At 35.6% G+C, this 19,386-nt stretch overlaps 1 protein-coding gene and 1 non-coding gene across 4 annotated transcripts in view; both read left to right on the top strand.

The window, feature by feature from the left end:
* PAN3 (poly(A) specific ribonuclease subunit PAN3) overlaps nucleotides 1-19,386 on the top strand; it is a 172,034-nt gene that overhangs the window by 81,006 nt on the left and 71,642 nt on the right. For all 3 annotated transcript variants that reach the window (XM_039473125.2, XM_039473124.2, XM_039473123.2), the window contains one exon: nucleotides 6,178-6,325. In XM_039473125.2, the coding sequence (XP_039329059.1) occupies nucleotides 6,178-6,325 (148 nt within the window). The remainder of the gene's footprint in view (nucleotides 1-6,177; nucleotides 6,326-19,386) is intronic.
* On the top strand, nucleotides 19,010-19,113 carry LOC120365808 (U6 spliceosomal RNA). The gene has a single exon (XR_005580655.1). It is a non-coding gene; the product is annotated as a U6 spliceosomal RNA (small nuclear RNA).

Raw genomic sequence — 19,386 nt, 5'->3', positions numbered from 1 at the left:
CATGTTGCATGCAAGTTTGTTGAGGTGGAGGTAAAGATTGATCGCCATTCTGGTAAGAAACTGGAGGATGGCCTTAAGTTTTTCAAGTCTGATGATGTTGCTGTTGATACTGTTCCTGGCAAGCCCATGTGTGTTGAGAGCTTTTGAGACTATCCTCCTCTGAGTTGTTTTGCTGTTTGTGATATGAGACAGACAGTTGCTGTGGGCGTTATCAAAGCAGTGGACCAGAAGGCTGCTGGAGCTGGCAAGGTCACCAAGTTTGTCCAGAAAGCTCAGAAGGCTAAATATTATCCCTAATATGTGCCACTGTAGTCTTAATCAGTGGTGGAAGAGTGGTCTCAGGACTGTTAGTTTCAATTGGCCATTTAAGTTTAATAATAAAAGACTGGCTAAAGATAACAATGCATTGTAAAACCTTCAGAAGGAAAGCAGAATGTTTTGTGGACTACTTTTTTTTTTCTTTTCCTTTTTTGCATGTGGCAGTTTTAAGTTACTAGTTTTTTGTTTGTTTGAGATGGAGTCTTGCTCTGTTGCCAGGGTGGAGTGCCATGGTATGATCTCTGCTCACTGCAACTTCTACATTCTGGGTTCAAGCGATTCTCCTGTCTCAGCCTCCGAGTAGCTGGGATTACAGGTGCGTGCCACCACACCCAGCTAATTTTTGTATTTTTATTAGAGATGGAGTTTCACCATATTGGCCAGTATGGTCTCAATTTCTTGACCTTGTGATTCTCCCACCTTGGCCTCCCAGAGTGCTGGTATTACAGGCATGAGCCACCACACCCAGCCAAGTTACTAGTTTTTGAAATTAGTATGTTTTAATGGAAACAACTTGACCAAAATTCTGTCACAGAATTTTGAGACCCATTAAAACAAAGTTTAATGAGAAAAAAAGCCAGTAAAAAAAATAGGTACATACATATATACGTCTCATTTGTGTGACATTTTTAAAAATGCAGACTAACTCATCGTGACAGAAAACTCTCATTAGTGGTTTCCTGGAGACTTGGGGGGAGAGAGCAGAGAGGGTTGTAAAGGAGGGAGGGGTTTAGAAAAGGCCTGTGCAGACTCTAATTTGATGGATATAGTCATTACATTGATTTGAGTACTGGTTTCAAGGTTGTATACCTGTGTTATGAGTTACCAAAGTTTTAAGTATGTGCAGTGTATCATATGTCAATTATATCTTAAATAAAGCTGTTAAGAAAAAGTCTGGGAGGTGGAGGTTGGTTTTATAGGCCTTTTTGGGCCGTATATGCAATGAATTGTTATGTATCTTATGTTCTGTTTTCATTCAACCGAAACTTCTTCTTGTCTTTCTACTTGATATAAAAAAAAATTTAGGCTGGGCATGCGGGCTCATGCCTGTAATCCCAGCACTTTGGGAGGCCAAGGCAGGCGGATCTCTTGAGGTCAGGAGTTTGAGACTGGTCAGGGTTACTTTAATCTCACAGTAGACTCATAAAACTATTGGACAGCTCCTTAAAGAGCACAGCTTGCTTTACCTGTCTTAAAGTCTTTGTAAATTGGGAGGTGGTGGTTGCAGTGAGCCGAGATTGTACCACTGTACTCCAGCCTGGGGGACAGAGCGAGACTCTGTCTTAAAACAAAAATTGTAATGGCTGTACTTTTATCTTATTGCACTGTTTATTAAGTTAGCCCTTTAATTTGTAGGTATTTTAATGTAGTCTTTAAGTATTATTTTTGATAGTGTCCACCAGAGTATAAAATACTGAATTTTATTATAAAAATCATAGTTTCTGTTGAATAATAGGATAGTAGAAAAGCATACAATTGTATTTAACTTGAGTTAAAAACCTTATCAGACAATTATTTGTTAAGAGCCCTTATTGGTCATTTATAGATAGGGAATTATCAGTTGTATTAGGTGGGATATCTGGACCAGGCATCCCCAAATATGGCCCGTGGGCTGCATGCGGCCCCCTGAGGCCATTTATCCGGCCCCCGCCGCACTTCAGGAAGGGGCACCTCTTTCATTGGTGGTCAGTGAGAGGAGCACAGTATGTGGCAGCCCTCCAATGGTCTGAGGGACAGTGAACTGGCCCCCTGTGTAAAAAGTTTGGGGACGCCTGGTCTAGACTGTCACATTATCTCATTTAAGATATAATGATTATAATTACAATAACATTTAAGCTAATGGTCAAGATTCTTGATTTATTATATTTGGGTCTAGAGGGTAGTGGTAGGGATCATTTTCGAAAGTTGGAATGATGTCATTTTGGAGAACTCAGTATATAAGAAGCACTTGGTTGTTTTTGACATGAAAATTGTGGGGCAGGCTGGGCACAGTGGATCATATAAATGCTGTAATTTCAGCACTTTGGGAGGCAAGGGTGGGCAGATTACTTGAGGCCAGGAGTTCGAGATCAGTTTGGCCAACATGACGAAACACTGCCTCTACCAAAAATACAAAAATTAGCCAGGCTTGGTGATGCACACCTGTAATCCCTGCTACTAGGATGACTGAGGCAGGAGAATCACTTGAACTTGAGAGGTGGAGGTTGCAGTGAACCAAGATGGTGCCACTGCACTCCAACCTGGGCAACAGAGTGAGACTCTGTCTCAAAAAAAAAAAAAAGAAAAGAAAAGAAAAGAAAATTGTGGGATAAATTTGAATGTATGAGAATCTAAAACTATTGAATGAACATTAACTTTTTAAAATATGCATTTGAAACTATTTAAAACATAAATGTAGATTAGGCTTTAAATTATGAATAGAAATGAGTGTATATCTGTATGTTTTACAGAAACCAAAAAGTTCATATTAAAGAGAAATATCTATGTATTTAGGAAAGGATTATTCAAACATAGGACATGGGTAACAAAACTTTAATTTTTTATTTCTATTTTTCTTATTTATCCCAAACTCCTTATTGTTGTTGAAGTTAGTCAAATAATTTATATAATTCAAGTCCTTTGGTCTTCTAATCCTAGATAAAACCTTTGCCTCCTAAACCTGTAAGAAATAGGTTCTTTTCTGTATAGATGTTTCATTTTAATGTGATACTTGTTTTAGTTACCAGTTTTGCCTTATCTTTCAAAAAACTATTCTTAACATGTTAAAGCTATATACCTATGCTATTTTTAATAGATTTTATAGTTTAAAAAAGGTTTATATTTTAAACTAGTAATATCAAAGAAGTTTTAAGAATGCATCTTTATTGTATGTTATTTTAAAGATTTTTTTTTTTTTTTGAGACGGAGTTTCGCTCTTGTTACCCAGGCTGGAGTGCAGTGGCGCGATCTCAGCTCACTGCAGCCTCCACCTCCTGGGTTCAGGCAGTTCTCCTGCCTCAGCCTCCTGAGTAGCTGGGATTACAGGCACGCGCCACCATGCCCAGCTAATTTTTTGTATTTTTGGTAGAGACGGGATTTCACCATGTTGACCAGGATGGTCTCGATCTCTTGACCTCGTGATCCACCCACCTCGGCCTCCCAAAGTGCTGGGATTACAGGCTTGAGCCACTGCGCCCGGCTATTTTAAAGATTTTTTTTTTTTTTTTTTTTTTTTTGAGACAGAGTGTCGCTCTTGTTACCCAGGCTGGAGTGCAATGGCGCGATCTCGGCTCACCACAAACTCCGCCTCCTGGGTTCAGGCAATTCTCCTGCCTCAGCCTCCTGAGTAGCTGGGACTACAGGCATGCGCCACCATGCCCAGCTAATTTTTTGTATTTTTTTTTAGTAGAGACGGGGTTTCACCACGTTGACCAGGATGGTCTCGATCTCTCGACCTCGTGATCCACCCGCCTCGGCCTCCCAAAGTGCTGGGATTACAGGCTTGAGCCACCGCGCCCGGCTATTTTTTTTTTGAGACGGAGTTTCGCTCTTGTTACCCAGGCTGGAGTGCAATGGCGCGATCTCGGCTCACCGCAACCTCCGCCTCCTGGGCTCAGGCAATTCTCCTGCCTCAGCCTCCTGAGTAGCTGGGATTACAGGCACGTGCCACCATGCCCAGCTAATTTTTTGTATCTTTAGTAGAGACGGGGTTTCACCATGTTGACCAGGATGGTCTCGATCTCTCAACCTCGTGATCCACCCGCCTCAGCCTCCCAAAGTGCTAGGATTACAGGCTTGAGCCACCGCACCCGGCTTATTTTAAAGATTTTTATCATGAAAAAGTATTCTAGATAAGGTCTTAATTTTTTATTTTTATGTTAAATGTATTTGATCATTTTCTGGTCTGGCTACAGTTAATTTATATTCTCTATTAATAATGGTTCTACTCTTATTCCTAGATTTTTTTGTGTGTAGTTGTACCTAAATCTTACATAATTATTTTTTCTGCTGTTTAAATTATTTTATCTTTAATCTTAAGTGCTCACAGTTGAACAAAAACTCTCAAACCACCAAATTAAGGAATACTAAATTAAGAAAGGGTTTTAAGTCATCCTTTTCTTAATTCAAATTCATTGTTGGGTAGGTTTTGGCATCTATAGTTGTTGAATCTGTAAAAGTTACAGTTTTGTGTGTAAATCTTAATAGTTAGATTAATTTTAATAACTTCCAGTCTAATATATTTGGAGGTCATTTATAATTTGTTAGGAAAGGTAGGATGGTCTTTCACCTCCTTTTCCCCCTTTATAGGTCTCAAAATAATAAAAATAGGTTTTCAAAATAGTATGATTAGAGAAACTCATTTTTGAAATCAGTGTTATTTACTGTAATTGTAGGATGTATATGAAATAGAAACTGGATAATACCTATTTCTCAGGAACATACTAAAATATTCATAATTGTATATTATTTTCCTTATGTTAATTTTGCTGTCTCCTAGTAATCTTGTGTAATTCTGAACTCCACATCTCTGGCCATTTTGGACTCTCTCATCAAGATATCAGTGGCTTCTATCTTGACCCTCAACTTCTAAGATTTAGGTTTAACTGGGATGTACCTGCCCCAATATACTTTTCATTCTGTTGGTAGCCATTTGTTTCCTTAAAATAGGACGTACTGCACTGGCTTGTGCTCTACTCCAGGAATCAAGGAATTGGCCATTCGTTTAGAGAACCTACCACTATTTTGGGAAATGTTACATTGGAAATGTTTTTAAAATACATTTTAAGTCATAAAAGCAGATTCCCCCCCCTTTTGAAAATATATTTTGCCTCAGGCCTGATAATACTTTTTCTGAAATTCGTGCCTTAGATGTGGCAGTAAAAGATTGATTCTGTAGTTCTAGTATATTTTAATTAAGTCCAGATTTAGCTTTGTTCTATATTTTGTCACTTTTACTTAACTTTAGCTGGCATGTAACTGATAATACTCATTTTGGAGTTTACATTTAGGTTAGCCTGGTGACTTGTACCTTCCAGGTCTAGTATTTTGAACTCTTAACTTGGCAGTATTTTGAACTCTTAACTCATTCAAATTTAAATAGGAAAGTTGTTCTTTCTGCCTCCTGTGGAAATTTAATGTGGACAATAGAGAGACTTTATGAATCTTATGTCTTAGACTCATATGTTCTAGTATTTCTTAAAGCTAAAAATACCGTGCCACTTGAATATATAAAAAGTTGTAGCATATTACCACTGTGAAAAAGGTGTTTTCCATGTAATCTCATAGTCAAATATTTTTCAGTTTAGCAAGTCTCCTGTGGTACTGCATGGCCATTAGGATCTCTTTAGTTTTTCTAACATCTTGATTCCTTCCATGTTTGCCTTGTTTTTAAATGTTTTTCTAACCTTTACTTTGTTACTTAAATACATGATACCATATTATTAGGGAAATGTTTGAAGTACCTACAAAAAAGAAAGTAATTAATTTTGGAAGAAAGGTAGTTTTGACCTTTATCTTGGTAGAAGTGGTTTCAAGATACTAAATTTGAAACTTGTTGCTCAGTTTTGAGGTAATCTCAGTCTCCCAGTCTGTAAAACATAGTAGTTTGGTAATGATGCATGCTCAATAATAAAGACAAATTTTACACATTACTGAGTTTAAAATTCTGCAAATGAAATTATTAAAATCTTCACATTTGATTATCAAATTTCCTTTAAGAAATTTAATTATGACATACCAAAATATGGAGCCTAAAACAGCTGTTAATTCTTTCAATAATATATTTTACTCAGTAACTAAAGTACTGTGGAATAATGCCTAGTAGATTCAATGTCTTGGGGCTTAAAGTGTGTTAACTTACTATATTTGATTTTTAAATAGACACCAAATCCTACTGCAAGCGAGTTTATTCCTAAAGGAGGATCAACCTCCAGGCTGAGTAACGTGTCCCAGTCAAATATGTCTGCCTTCTCTCAAGTTTTCTCTCACCCATCCATGGGAAGCTCTGCCACTGCTGGATTAGCACCAGGTAAGTTGAGTAACTATTTTCAGTGAGTTCCAGATACCAAATCTGTAAGCACCGTTTACTTTTGTCAGAACTGAAATTGTATACTTGAATGATTCACATTTGAGCACATAACGAGCTTTCTGTTCTAGTTTTTGGTACCATAGGCCAAATGTGCAGTTGAGAATTTTAAAGCAAAATTTAAATATGAATGAAATTACATATATAAGGCTTTTTATATATTCAACTCACAAAAAAATTTAAAGGGGAAAATGGTATGGTTATTTAGCAATAAAACTTATCTTTTTGTATTTCTCTATTTTTAAAAGTCTGTGCTGTTACACTCTCAAACTTATAAAGGCATCAGAAATAGAATATTTATGTACATATGCCTCAGAGTCTTCCTTTTATATTAAATTTCTAAAAAATAATTTATATCATTCTAAGTACATCTTTAGATGGTATTCCCTTTCAGATATTTTATTATAAATGCTATAGTAGTAATTTTAAATTGGGCAAAGTATTATAAGTATTATAAACAGTAGTAGAAAAAAAAATAGTACATTAGGGGTCATTGCAGTAGAGAAAAACACATTTTAGTCACTGTCTGCCAAGTGTACCCTTAATGGCAGAAGAATTTGGGCAAATATACTTGTACTCCAGGATTCCTGAAGGCATAGTTTGGTGTGACCTATTGTGAAATCTATGATTCTTTGCAGTCTTCCTTTTTATATTGAAGAATTCATGCATCTACTACTCCATAACGTTTATTTTAATATAAAAATATTTACATTTAAAATATTAACATCACTCATCTCCACTGCTGTGTACCTTGATTTGGAAAGTGAGGTGGTATGCACAATCATATTGAATTCATAGTGCTGAGCAGATTGTTACCTTATTTGTAAAATGTTTGAGTTGCACACACAAATTATGTTTCTAGAACCTATGCAGGAAAATCATCACTTGGTCTTGGATATTTAAAAAAAAAAAAAAGGCCGGGCATGGTGGCTCATGCCTGTAATCCCAGCACTTTGGGAGGCCAAGGCAGGTGGATCCCTAGATCGGGAGTTCAATATCAGCCTGGCAAGATGGTGAAACTCTGTCTCTACTAAAAATACAAAAATTAGCCCAGCATAGTGGTGGGCGCCTGTATTCCGAGCTACTTGGGAGGCTGAGATAGAGAATTGCTCGAGCTGGGGAGATGGAGGTTGCAATGAGCCGAGATTATGCCACTGCACTCCAGCCTAGGCGACAGAACGAGACTGTGCCTCAAAACAAAACAAAAAAACAAACCAAAAAACCCCTAAAACAGAAACAAAATGAAATATATATACACAGTAAAACAAAGCGGAAGGATATATCTAGATCAGCTGGGAACTGGTATTGCCTCCAGGGCTTAATCCAGTTGGTAAAATAAATCTTTGTGTTAAATGCTGATGTATCTAATTCAAGGACCTCTTTGGGAAGAAGAATGGGAGAAGAAAAGGATAACAGTGCAACAGAGCATCTGTTTTAGCATATAAAGTATCAGTGTAGCCGGGCGCGGTGGATCACGAGGTCAAGGGATCGAGACCATCCTGGTCAACGTGGTGAAACCCCGTCTCTACTAAAATTACAAAAAATTAGCTGGGCATGGTGGCACGTGCCTGAGGCTGAGGCAGGAGAATTGCCTGAACCCAGGAGGCGGAGTTTGTGGTGAGCCGAGATCGCGCCATTGCACTCCAGCCTGGGTAACAAGAGTGAAACTCCATCTCAAAAAAAAAAAAAAAATGTATCAGTGTACTCAGAGCTTTTATAACCTTGTGTTGTCAAAGATTTTGTCTGCACCTCATTTCCCCACCATTCTCTTCATTCTCTCCCACAACCTGCCTCCCTTCCAATTCCCCTCCCCTGACTTGTTCCCTTACCTTTTCTTCTACGTTGGTTTTTTTTTTTTTCAGGTTCAGTTAAATTTTTAAGCATATTCCTTTCTTCCCTAGAGAGCAGTATCAGAATTGAATATCTCTGGTAGCCTAAAAGTTTTATTGTAAGTAATATACTACTACGATTATACTACTATGATTTTTTTCTCATTGAGTTGTGTTCACATTTACATAAGCATAATCTACAAGTTAGCTGTACATCTAAAATTTCTTAGACATTGTCTAGACCTCTGAGCAGAGTGAGTGTAATTCACCTTTATAAGTCTCTTTCTGAATTACCTGCCATAATGGGATCCATATACCAATCAGAAAACTTTGGCCTTCTTAATCCCATACCAATTTATTTTGGCCTAACAATACTTCCTTGTATCAGAAATAAACATTTGTTAACTTATTTCGTTGGACTATTAGACTTGCCATTCAAAAAAAATTAGCCTTTGCAATTGGAGGAGTTAAAAATATTGAAGGGAATTTTAGATTTTAAAAACATTCAGATTAAAAAAATTTATTAATGCCTATGGTATAGGTATAAGCTTATTTGGAGGTAGTTGTATTCATTGGTCCCAATTGGACCTCACAATTGAAACTTAGGATGAAATTAATTAATTTAAAAATTAAATTAGCTGAAAAACTATTGTACATAGCCCTAGCATTAAAATGATTATTCTAGGTCCTCTTAACGATGAAACTAACCACTCTCTGGAACCATTGGAAATAGATCATTATATCCTATGAAATGTATACATGAATTCTAATAACTATTATTTTAAAAGTGCTCTTCAGTCACATGACAATACAGTTAAAATATTTTTTCCAAAAATATTGAAATCAATGATTTTGCATAATTATTTTTTCTGTCTGGTTATTGGCTTAACACTCTGGAGATGAGCAAAGAAAAAATTTAAGTCTGCCTTTTAGAAAAACCATTGTACTCTCAGTGACTTCCATCATTTCTTACCCACAAATGTTAATTTGTTTAAGGAAGGATTCTTCACATTTGCAGTGTGAGGTGAGAGATTAAATGTAGAGTTTATTTACCTACTTTAGGGATGATTTAGTTTAATTTTAGTGCTTATTGTTTACCTACTTTAGGGGTGATTTAGTTTATTTTTAATGCTTATTGTCTACTATAGGTGTAACTCGTTGATAATTTTTAGTTACAAGTTTTTAATTTTCTTTTATAATTGCTATACCCAAAATGATTGCCCTTAAAAATATGTCAAATTACTACAAAATATGAAACCTTAAATACTTTGACACTTTGTATACTAATGTCATTTTCATTACATCTGGGAAAGCACATATCTAAATATATTTTTGACCAAATATATTTGTCAAAATTTTTAGGCCATTTTATTTTGGCCTAGTATTTGCTGTTGAGTGGATATTAAGAGTGGCTTTCCTCAAATTTTAAGGAACAAAGACAATGCCTGGTGCAAAAGAGGCTCTGAGTGAATCACATTGTTTTTTAAAACTTTGTTTTGATCACTTAAGAAAAAATAAATCATGTTTTTAGTGTATGCCTCAGTGTAAGAAAGAAAACTTTATATAAATATTTGAATTTATTCACAGCTAATTAGATTTAAAAGGCATTAAAAATGCGTCTCATGTATTTCTATCAAATGGTATACACACCCGTTTTATTCTGTTTTAAGGAATCAGGAACCTAATAGATACATTTTTGTTATGCACATTGAACCTATGAACAATAGCTACATTTCCAAGTATCTTTTGTGAAGGTAGTTGTTTTAATGATATTAAAGATACGGCACTTGGGCTTCATTGTCTTTGAGAACCCCTACAATTATATGCATATTTTTATTTGTAAATACGCGTTTTTCTCTGGCAACAGCTTTTATTTTCCTCTCAGAGATTCACAGCCTTTTATAAGTTCAGAACCACTGTTTTTGTTTTTGTTTTGAATCGGAGTTTTGCTCTTGTTGTCCAGGCTGGAAAGCAATAGCTTGATCTCAACTCATTGCAACCTCCACCTCCCAGAGAACCATTGGTTTAACACAACTTTAACAAGGCTAATTTCCAGAGTGTTATATAGTAAGAATACTTTTAAGTAACACATAGCCTAAAGATACATTTTTCTATTAGCTCTTGCTTAGGCAGAGGGTTTTTGGTTTTTTTTGTTTGTTTGTTTTGTTTTGTTTTGTTTTGTTTTGTTTTTTGTTTTGTTTTGACTAGATCTCTGGAAACGAAGTTATGAAATGATAGTTTATGCTTTAATTTTTGTGCCGTGAAAAGTAATTTTATCATGAGAACTAATTGCTGAATGTTCTTTTTAATCGGAATTTTTCTTGATTATTTTTATTTAATAGTAGACTTGGTTAACTAAGTCTTCGTGTACTCTAATTACCTCAGTGTTAACAAATTCAGAGCACCACAGTGTGTTTGAAAATGACTGTAAGTACAGCAGGAACAGCATACGTTTCTGGGTAGTGTTCTTGTGTATCATCTGGTGGTTTAGTGCACAATTGTATATCAGGAAGAGCATCTCTTCTTCTGCTTAATTACTGTGTGTGGGCCCTTGGGAGGGACAGAGGTGAGTTCTTGTATTTGCAAATGTCATCATTGATTTATAAATAAGAAAAAGAGCCACAGTGACTTTCAGCATTTTTCAGTATTCATGCCTTTAAGATGAAAATAGTGCAGGTTTTTAAAATTATTAGATATGTTTTATTGTAAATTATTATTTAGAAAGAGGGTCTCACTCTGTCATCCAGCCTGGAGTGCAGTGGCATGATCATAGCTCACTCCAGCCTCCAGCTGCAGCTCAAGCAGTTCTCCTACCTCAAAATCCTGAGTAGCTGGAACTACAGACATATGGCAATTTAAAAAATTCTTAAAAAATTTTTTTTTTGTAGAGATGAGTTCTTACTATGTTGCCCAGGCTGGTCTCAGACTTACCTCAAGTGATCCTTTCCCCTCACCTTTTCAAAGTGCTAGAGTTATAGAGGTGAGCCACCCTACTCAGCCTTTATTGCAGATTATTAAGGCAAACTCTTATGATTGATACAGGGAGACTCATCTAATTATTATATCAAAATCAGCATTATTAAATAATTGTATTCATTTATTACCAAGTTTATCATAAGTTTTTGGAAAAATAAATCCAAAGAAAATTATGTTCTTAGATCCAGTTTTTAAAAAATACTGAACAATCATTTCTTACATATTCCTGAGGTTTGGTGCCAAATTGGTGGATAAAATTGGCTAATACACTTTTTAAAAAAGCATTTTTAGCTAGAGAAAGATGTAAAGGAAAAAATGGAAGGGAGAGAAAAAGGAGAAATTAATATTTGTCATTCTTGTTCAGAAATATCAAAACTTTTTATGAATGTTGTAGACTAAAAATAGTTATTTACTGTTACAATATTGAAGGATTGGGGGAAGCAGATTGTTTTCAGTTTTAAAGTTCTATGCTAAAAAATAAAATTCTATGATTGATTAGGTCTATGGCATTTCATGTCATAGATGAGAAAATGGAGGTTTAATTTATTTAAATTATGTAGTAATTGGTTTAGGCAATAACATGATACTGGTTATCGATTTAAGTGGAAACTTTGGGATTTACATAGTCCAGCCTTGTGCAAGTCTAGAGATGCATATCTGACAGATTTGTCATCTATTCTCTGCATAGTCACTTACAGTAATATGAGGAATTAATTAACTAACCAAGGTAGCCAGTGCAGTGTACACTGTAACAGTTTGAATAAAAAAGAAAACTCAGTCTTCTGCTAAACCAAAGTCTGTCTTGTCTGTCTTCCATCCACTTGTCCTAGTTCTCTCTTTTTTGTTGAATGGGAAAAAAAAAATCTTTCCTCCATGTTAGTTCTTTTAGTTTACTTATTTTATTTTTCAGGTAGTTCTATGTGTGTCCATGTAACTGGTTTATTTCTGAGACAATATGGTGTCAGGCAACTGGGAAGAAGTGGTGTTGAACGAATTGTATAGGTCCAGAATTGTGAACTCTTGTAAGTCATAAGGAGTGGAACACTAGTGTGGGTAAAATTAAATCCACAGATATGTCTAGCTAGCTATGTTACTACTCTGATATCCAGCTAAAGAGTATACTACTGGGAGAATGGAAACTCTTTGGAAACTTCTTTTTTCGAATCTATGGTCTTAAAGATGAATATCTAAGCTCAGGCCTAAAATTTCATTGTGTATTTTAGGGCTGTGTACTTAAGTCTTTCAAGGCACAAAAACTCCATAAGCTTTTGCTTTAGATTATTTTGTGTTGTACTAAGGGATATAATGATTTAAAATAAAAATTATAGCCATATATATGTAGTTCTTAAACATTACCAATTTTAATAAACATTAAACAGATTTTTTCCTTATAAATGTTTCTCAGAAGTTTACTGTTAAATGGATTCTATGGGATAGTCAAATAATTATACCTCAAATTAATTTGATATTTCTGTCTCAATTGAATTATTTGAATTAGTTTTGTACTTAATATTAATAGTGGTAGTTTAGCATTAAAGTATTCTTCTAATTGTTTTAAATATTAATTAGATTTCCTAAACATTTCACAAAAATGCTTAAGAAGGGACCATGCCATTTCTCATCTGGTACAAATTTAGATATAAATGGTGCTTAATAAATGCTTATTCTATATAAGACTTCATTTTTGTTTTAGAAAATAATTTTGTAATTGGTAGGTATCTCAAGTACAGTGAATTTTAATTAATAAACATCTTTGAAGAACTAAAAACTGCAAATGTTCAAGAATATGCAGATGAATAGTCAAATGAGGAACAGAAATGTGCCTGTTTTAACAGGATCAAAACTAGAGTCACTGTGTGTTTTGAGATGCTAAAGCATTCTTATAACCAGTTAAAGTATTTGTATTTTTAAATTGCATGTTTCCATTCTTTGTAACTACTTTGTTTTTCAGGTATATTCAGCAGAATCATTCAAATCTTTCCAAGTTCTTTAGTTTGGAGAGTGCTTTCTACCTTAAAAAAATAAGTAAATTAACAACTATTTTATGATTAAGATCAGGGATCTCAAGGTTTTTGAGAAGCGGACCTTTTATTTGCCCTGTAATGAGGAGCTCATCCTAGAAGGAAACTTCTCTGTGTATGTGTGTGTAAGGACACAGATTGTGATGCCCCTGGGAAGGTTACTAACAGTAGAACTGTAGAATCGTAGCAGGGTTGGGAGTGCCTGCTGGCTATATTCCCTTCCCAGTTGGGAATTTCAGAAAACTGAGGCGAGACGTTTATGGCGCAGAGAGGGATGTGGCTGCTGCAGCTGGCTTGGAGACCTGTCAGGTAAGGCTTAAATAGCTACTGGTAGATAATCTACTGGTTGTGGAATCCCTGGTTAATGTGTCCTGATAGGTTTAAGAGTTCCTACTGTGAACTTCCTGCTTAAATCTCATTGAATTTGTTATTTTGTCCCATAATTAGGGGGTAGGGGCTGGATGGGAGTGGGTAGGGATTCCCTTTAATTTGAATTACCGATCCAGTGATCTACAGCTGCAGCAAAGTCTCTTGCTGCTCTCAGGACAGCTTTCAGTGTATTATGACTCAATTGCCTTTAGAAAATGGTACCGGTTCTATTAAAGTAGCTATGTGATTTTCAGCATACCGCTTGGTTACTGTGTTTTAGAGTCTTCAGTTCTATAAGAAGGTACTAGTAGATGATTTTAAGTCTTTCTAATCTAAAATTGTTTTGTTTTGTTCTTTTTGAGACATGGGAATCTATAGAAGAGTAGAGGACAGTAAAGAGACAGAAATGAAAACAGTGGTGAGAAGTAGTAAAAAGGGAAGGATAACATTTGAACTAGACTTAAGAAAGATTTCAGAAGGCGTATGGACTTATTGACATATTCTGTGTAAATAGAAACTCTTCCCATGCCTACCTTTGTTTCATAGATGGAGGTAAGGGGACTGTTTCAGCAATATAAGATTAGAGTCTGGGGTGAATCAGAGTGTTATATTGGTTCTGGATGAACAGAGAGGCATAGAGAACAGGTGTAAGTAAATGCCCAAGAGTATTTCTGATCTGATTCATAGCTCAATATGGAGAGTTATGTTGATGTTCTTCCACCTCCTTCTTTAGTCAAATAGGTTGAGAGCACTAGGGGTTGTTTTTTTTTCTTTGACTTTTTAGCTCAGTGATACCCAGAGCAGTGTGCCTACTCAGTATTTGTGTGAATAAATTTACTGTTCTGTGTGTTACCTGTCTAGTGAGGAGTGGTCCTCTAGTTATATATGAATGAATCAGATGGTTGTAGCCCCTACTGTTTCTTGAATTATCCTTTGATTCTTCTCAGCTTGACCACGAAATTCATCTTTTCTTATTCGTACTGCCTTTCATATGTAGTTACTCTAGAGTAGGGCATGCAGATAGGGTCTTAGTAAAAGGAGGGGAATTATAGATGTGGCCTTTTTCAAACCCCCAATGCACATAAGCATGTAAATTCCACCCGTAAATACTTGCAACAACCTAGATGTGGAGTGCATATTTATTATGGTGATAATGTTTAATTCTAAATTCTTCAGTCATGAATCTCTTACATTGATATGTCTGAAATAAGATGTTTTCTTATGATTTCATAAGCACTTTCCTATATTTTACATGTGGTTATCTAGATTTTAGCATGGTGTTATGCATAGTAATTAATAACTAATAGTCATTTGGTGGGGGTACCTTTGAGAAAACAGTAAAATTAACATTGTTTAATAAACAATAAATTAGCATTAATATATTAACATCAATACGATGTTAATATATTTTTAGTCACCAACTGCGGTCTCAGCCATAGTTAATATAGGTTGTAATCTTGTTGCCCACTGTGTCTGAGGTGGTGGTAAGTTAAAACTGCTGAAACAAATAGGTCCAAAATATAATGACATGGCTTAACATAACAAAAATGTATTTCTTGCTTTTATAACACTCCAAGGCAAGTGTTCAGGTTGGCTAGGATGCTCTTCACATAACTTACAAGAGACACACGTCAAGGGCTTCTCAGCTTCTCTCCAGTGACCTGGAAAGGAAGGGGAACAGCATCAAGGAGCAAGAATGGGAAGATGGGATGGCCCAAGCCTGGAAGTTTCTCTTATGATGACTTTTGACTAAAATCTGGACTTAAATTATTTTAAGCAGCTTGGCTATATTTCCCAGCTTCCTTTAGATGCAAAAGTTTTAACAGTTGATCCTGGTTATCTCATGAATATACATTGGGGGTATTTTCTCATTTGCATCTTTTGTAATTACTTTAAAAATATCACCAAAGCAGCTGCAATAACTGATTTATCTAGCATCAGGGGAAATGAATCTTTCGAGCATACTTGAATTTTTTGGATATCAGAAGCTTACAGTTTTAATTGTCAGAACTTTATATTTTCACAAATCTTTCCATAGTACTCTGGCTTAAAACAAAATGTAATCTTATTTTTTGATGACTCTTGTTCAACTGTGTGTGCCTCAGTAATTGTATTGAACCAGAATACTCTGAAACCTTTTACATATCTGAGTTTGTAGAGCAGTTTATTTCAAGTTAGGTAATTATTTAGATTTGTTATTCTTTTCACTGGTCTTCTGCTCCAGTGAATTAGATTATAACTCTTTGAAGGTAAGGTCTTACTCTTGCTTCTGAATCTCTTAAAGTGCCTGAAAGTAGTGCCTTGAATGGCCATAATCTGGCGAGCTTACTTTGATCATTTTTTTGTTTTTATTGGCTTTTTTATTGGTAACTCTGTTTTGCTGTTAGTATTTCTGCCTTTATGACGGTGATTCTCAAATTTCAGTCTATCAGAATCACCTTGAGGCTCGTTAAACTCGAGCATTTGCGTGGTCCCATCCCCAGAGTTTCTGATTTAGTATCTCTGGGTGAGCCAGGGAAGATTTACTTTTCTAATGTGTTCCCAAGTGTTACTAATGATGCTTCTTGTCCTGGGACTTCATTTTGAGAATGACTGCTCTGCTTAGAACTTTCATCATTCTTATCTCTTCTTTCCTCTTAATCTCCCTTTCTCGTTCTCCTCCTAATCTGCTGAGAGCTAACAACATAAATACATCTTTTAGTACCTCTTTTTTTTATTTTAAAGTGAGAAAAAGGCTTTAAGTCAAGGATGTGAATTGTTTCCTATGAATAAGGTACATGGGCTTTATATTATCCTTTGGCTGAGTCTAGTATCACTTCATTTCTGGTTAATGTTTGTGTTCCGAATAACTGAAGTCACTGTTGAATCCATGAATATACTGATGCTTAGTCATTAATAAATCTGGGAAACAGGGATTCCTTCCACCTTGGTAATGTTAGTGAGACAAAATGTAAATTAGTTACTGTAATTTTTAGTTTTTCAAAATACCTAGAAAATGAGTAACAGAAGTACTGTGGCTGTTTAAAATTTAAAACCCTTAGCCAGGCACGGTGGCTCAATACCTGTAATCCCAGCACTTTGGGAGGCTGAGATGGGCAGATCACCTGATGTCGGGGGTTCAAGACCAGCCTGACCAACATGGAGAAACCCCATCTCTACTAAAAATACAAAATTGGCCGGGTGTGGTGATGCATGCCTGTAATCCCAGCTACTCAGGAGGCTGAGCCAGGAGAATCGCTTGAACCCAGGAGGTGGAGGTTGTGGTGAGCGAGATTGTGCCATTGTGCTCCAGCCTGGGCATCTGTCTCAAAAAAAAAAAAAGAAAACCTCAGGCAGCATCCCATGGATGAAAAAAACAAAACAAAACCCTAATGGTTCTGGAACTAGTAATCATACATCTTTTATTTACATATATGTTTTAAAATTGTTACCAAAAATCAACTAAATTGTTCAGATGAGAACATGTCCTGGCAAAAAAAAGAGAAAATAAGAAAAACAACTACTAAATTGTTGTTAATGTTAGAGAAATAAGAGGCACTTACTGATTCAACCACAGTGTGTTCTTGAGATCAACTTTAATTTTTGTTTGTACTTTGTGGTAGCTTTTTTTCATTTGAAAGAAACCCAATAGTAAAATTACATTGTTAACTAATGTTAATCTTACTTCTTTGTGTCAATTTTTGTAATTAATTTTCTTAAGACACTCTTAGAGTAAGTTTCTTGTGTGTAAACAAAACAACACAACTTATCACTGTGAATGAAGGACACCATTTACTAAAACATTCACTACCACTCGAGAAGAAGAAAATGGTTCTTTTGAATCAAAAAAGTTATGTTTAGTAGCTAACATCTTTCTTCCCCCTCTTTTGATGCTTCGTTTAAATAATCTAAGTGTTATGATTTAAAAGATTGTGCCACCATTGAAGAGTCTAGGGGAGGTCCTATCTTTTTAGATCATTTGGTCTAGTTTGGGGACAAGCAGGTAGGTTACTGTTTTGTTTCTTCAAACATTATAGTGACCAAAGTAAGTAACCTACTGTTAGAGGCCAGTAGCTAAGGTTCCTTCTAGTATAGTTAAAATCCTGACGCTGATTTTTTAAAATGTGTTGAGTTACTCATGTTTTTGGGATTTAGGCACTGCATTTTACACAGTTAATATTCTAATGATATTTATTGAATTAATTAGTGACAGTTCATCTAGAAATGACACCATTGATACAGGCAAGCCTGAAGTTATGTCAAAGAGAAAATACGTGTGGACAGGAAAAACAAAGCAATTGTGCAAGCTGTGATCTCCATCAAATATTGAAGACTGTGTGCTTGATAAAACTCACGTTAAATTCATCATATAAATTGACATGTGCTTGAGTTTGGTCAATAAGATTAAATACATTTTATGAGGAAGTTTTAGGTACTTAATTGTTTTATTAATGCTTACAGTATTTCTAATAACAGTTTAGTCTAAATATCTATCATAGATATTCAGCCAAAATGAAGTATGATTATATAAATTAGTTAATGAAATTCTGTAGTTATTAATGGGCAAATCAGAGATGGAAATTAAGTTGAAATTATTTTGGCTAGATCCACATGGCCTTTGTTAAAGGTGATTTACATATAAAAATAAGTCTAGGCAAAATAGCAAGACCTGGTCTCTCAAAACAAATAAACAAAACAAACAAACAGTTATAGGCAGGTATAGTGGCACACACCTGTAGTCCCAGCTACTTGGGAGCTTGAGGTGGGAGGATTGCTTGAGCTCAGGAGTTGAAGGCTGAGGTGAGCTGTGATCACACCACTGATCTCCAGCCTGTGCAGCACAGCAAGATCCGGCCTCTAAAAATGAAAATAATAAAACCTTTTAGAAGCCATTGAAATTTGTCATTTTATTGCATAATATAAAGAGAAAAGTTTGTATTTTAATCAGTTTATGGTGGTATAATAATTTTAATCAGTTTGTGGTGGTATAATACTGTTAAACAGTAACAGGATGAACATTTTACACTTTCCCTTTATATTTACCCCAAAGTAAAAACTAGTTCTTGTTTTCAACAAAATGAAAAAGAATACTTTATTTGTAATAACTTTATAGTCTCCTTCACATAATTTCTAATCCCCACGTTTTTGGAAGCTATAAAAATGAGGATAAGGGGTTAGAAATTTCCAAGAAGTGACTGTTACGATAGATATTGAAGGATAGCAAAATAAGAGTAGAGTTAGGTATCATAAAGAGCACAGTCTTTGAGTCCAAGATTGAGTTTAACATTAATCTAGATGTTGGATACTTCAAGAATAGAAAATTGTTCTGTTGCATCTGAAAAAAACTGTTGTTTTAATGGGAGCTGTTGAATTGACCTATTTACACTTTAAATGGGATATATTATATTTGCGTATAGAAGATAAAGCTCTGCTAGCTTCAGTGTAAAAGAAAAATTCTATGAAATGCATGCTCACTTTGGCAGCAACAATACAGAGAAGACTACCATGGCCCCTGCACAAAGATGACATGTAAATTCATGAAGTGTTCCACATTATATCTTTAAAATTTTTTTTTTTTTTTTTGAGACGGAGTTTCACTCTTGTTACCCAGGCTAGAGTGCAATGGCGCGTTCTTGGCTCACCGCAACCTCCGCCTCCTGGGTTCAAGCAATTCTCCTGCCTCAGCCTCCTGAGTAGCTGGGATTACAGGCACACACCACCATGCCCAGCTAATTTTTTGTATTTTTAGTAGAGACAGGGTTTCACCGTGTTGACCAGCATGGTCTCGATCTCTTGACCTCGTGATCCACCCGCCTCGGCCTCCCAAAGT

This window comes from Saimiri boliviensis, chromosome 16, assembly GCF_048565385.1.
Source record: "Saimiri boliviensis isolate mSaiBol1 chromosome 16, mSaiBol1.pri, whole genome shotgun sequence".
NCBI classification, from domain to species: Eukaryota; Metazoa; Chordata; class Mammalia; order Primates; family Cebidae; genus Saimiri; species Saimiri boliviensis.
The sequence above is the reverse complement of the archived record's forward strand: the minus strand, read 5'-3'. Positions and strand labels throughout refer to the sequence as shown.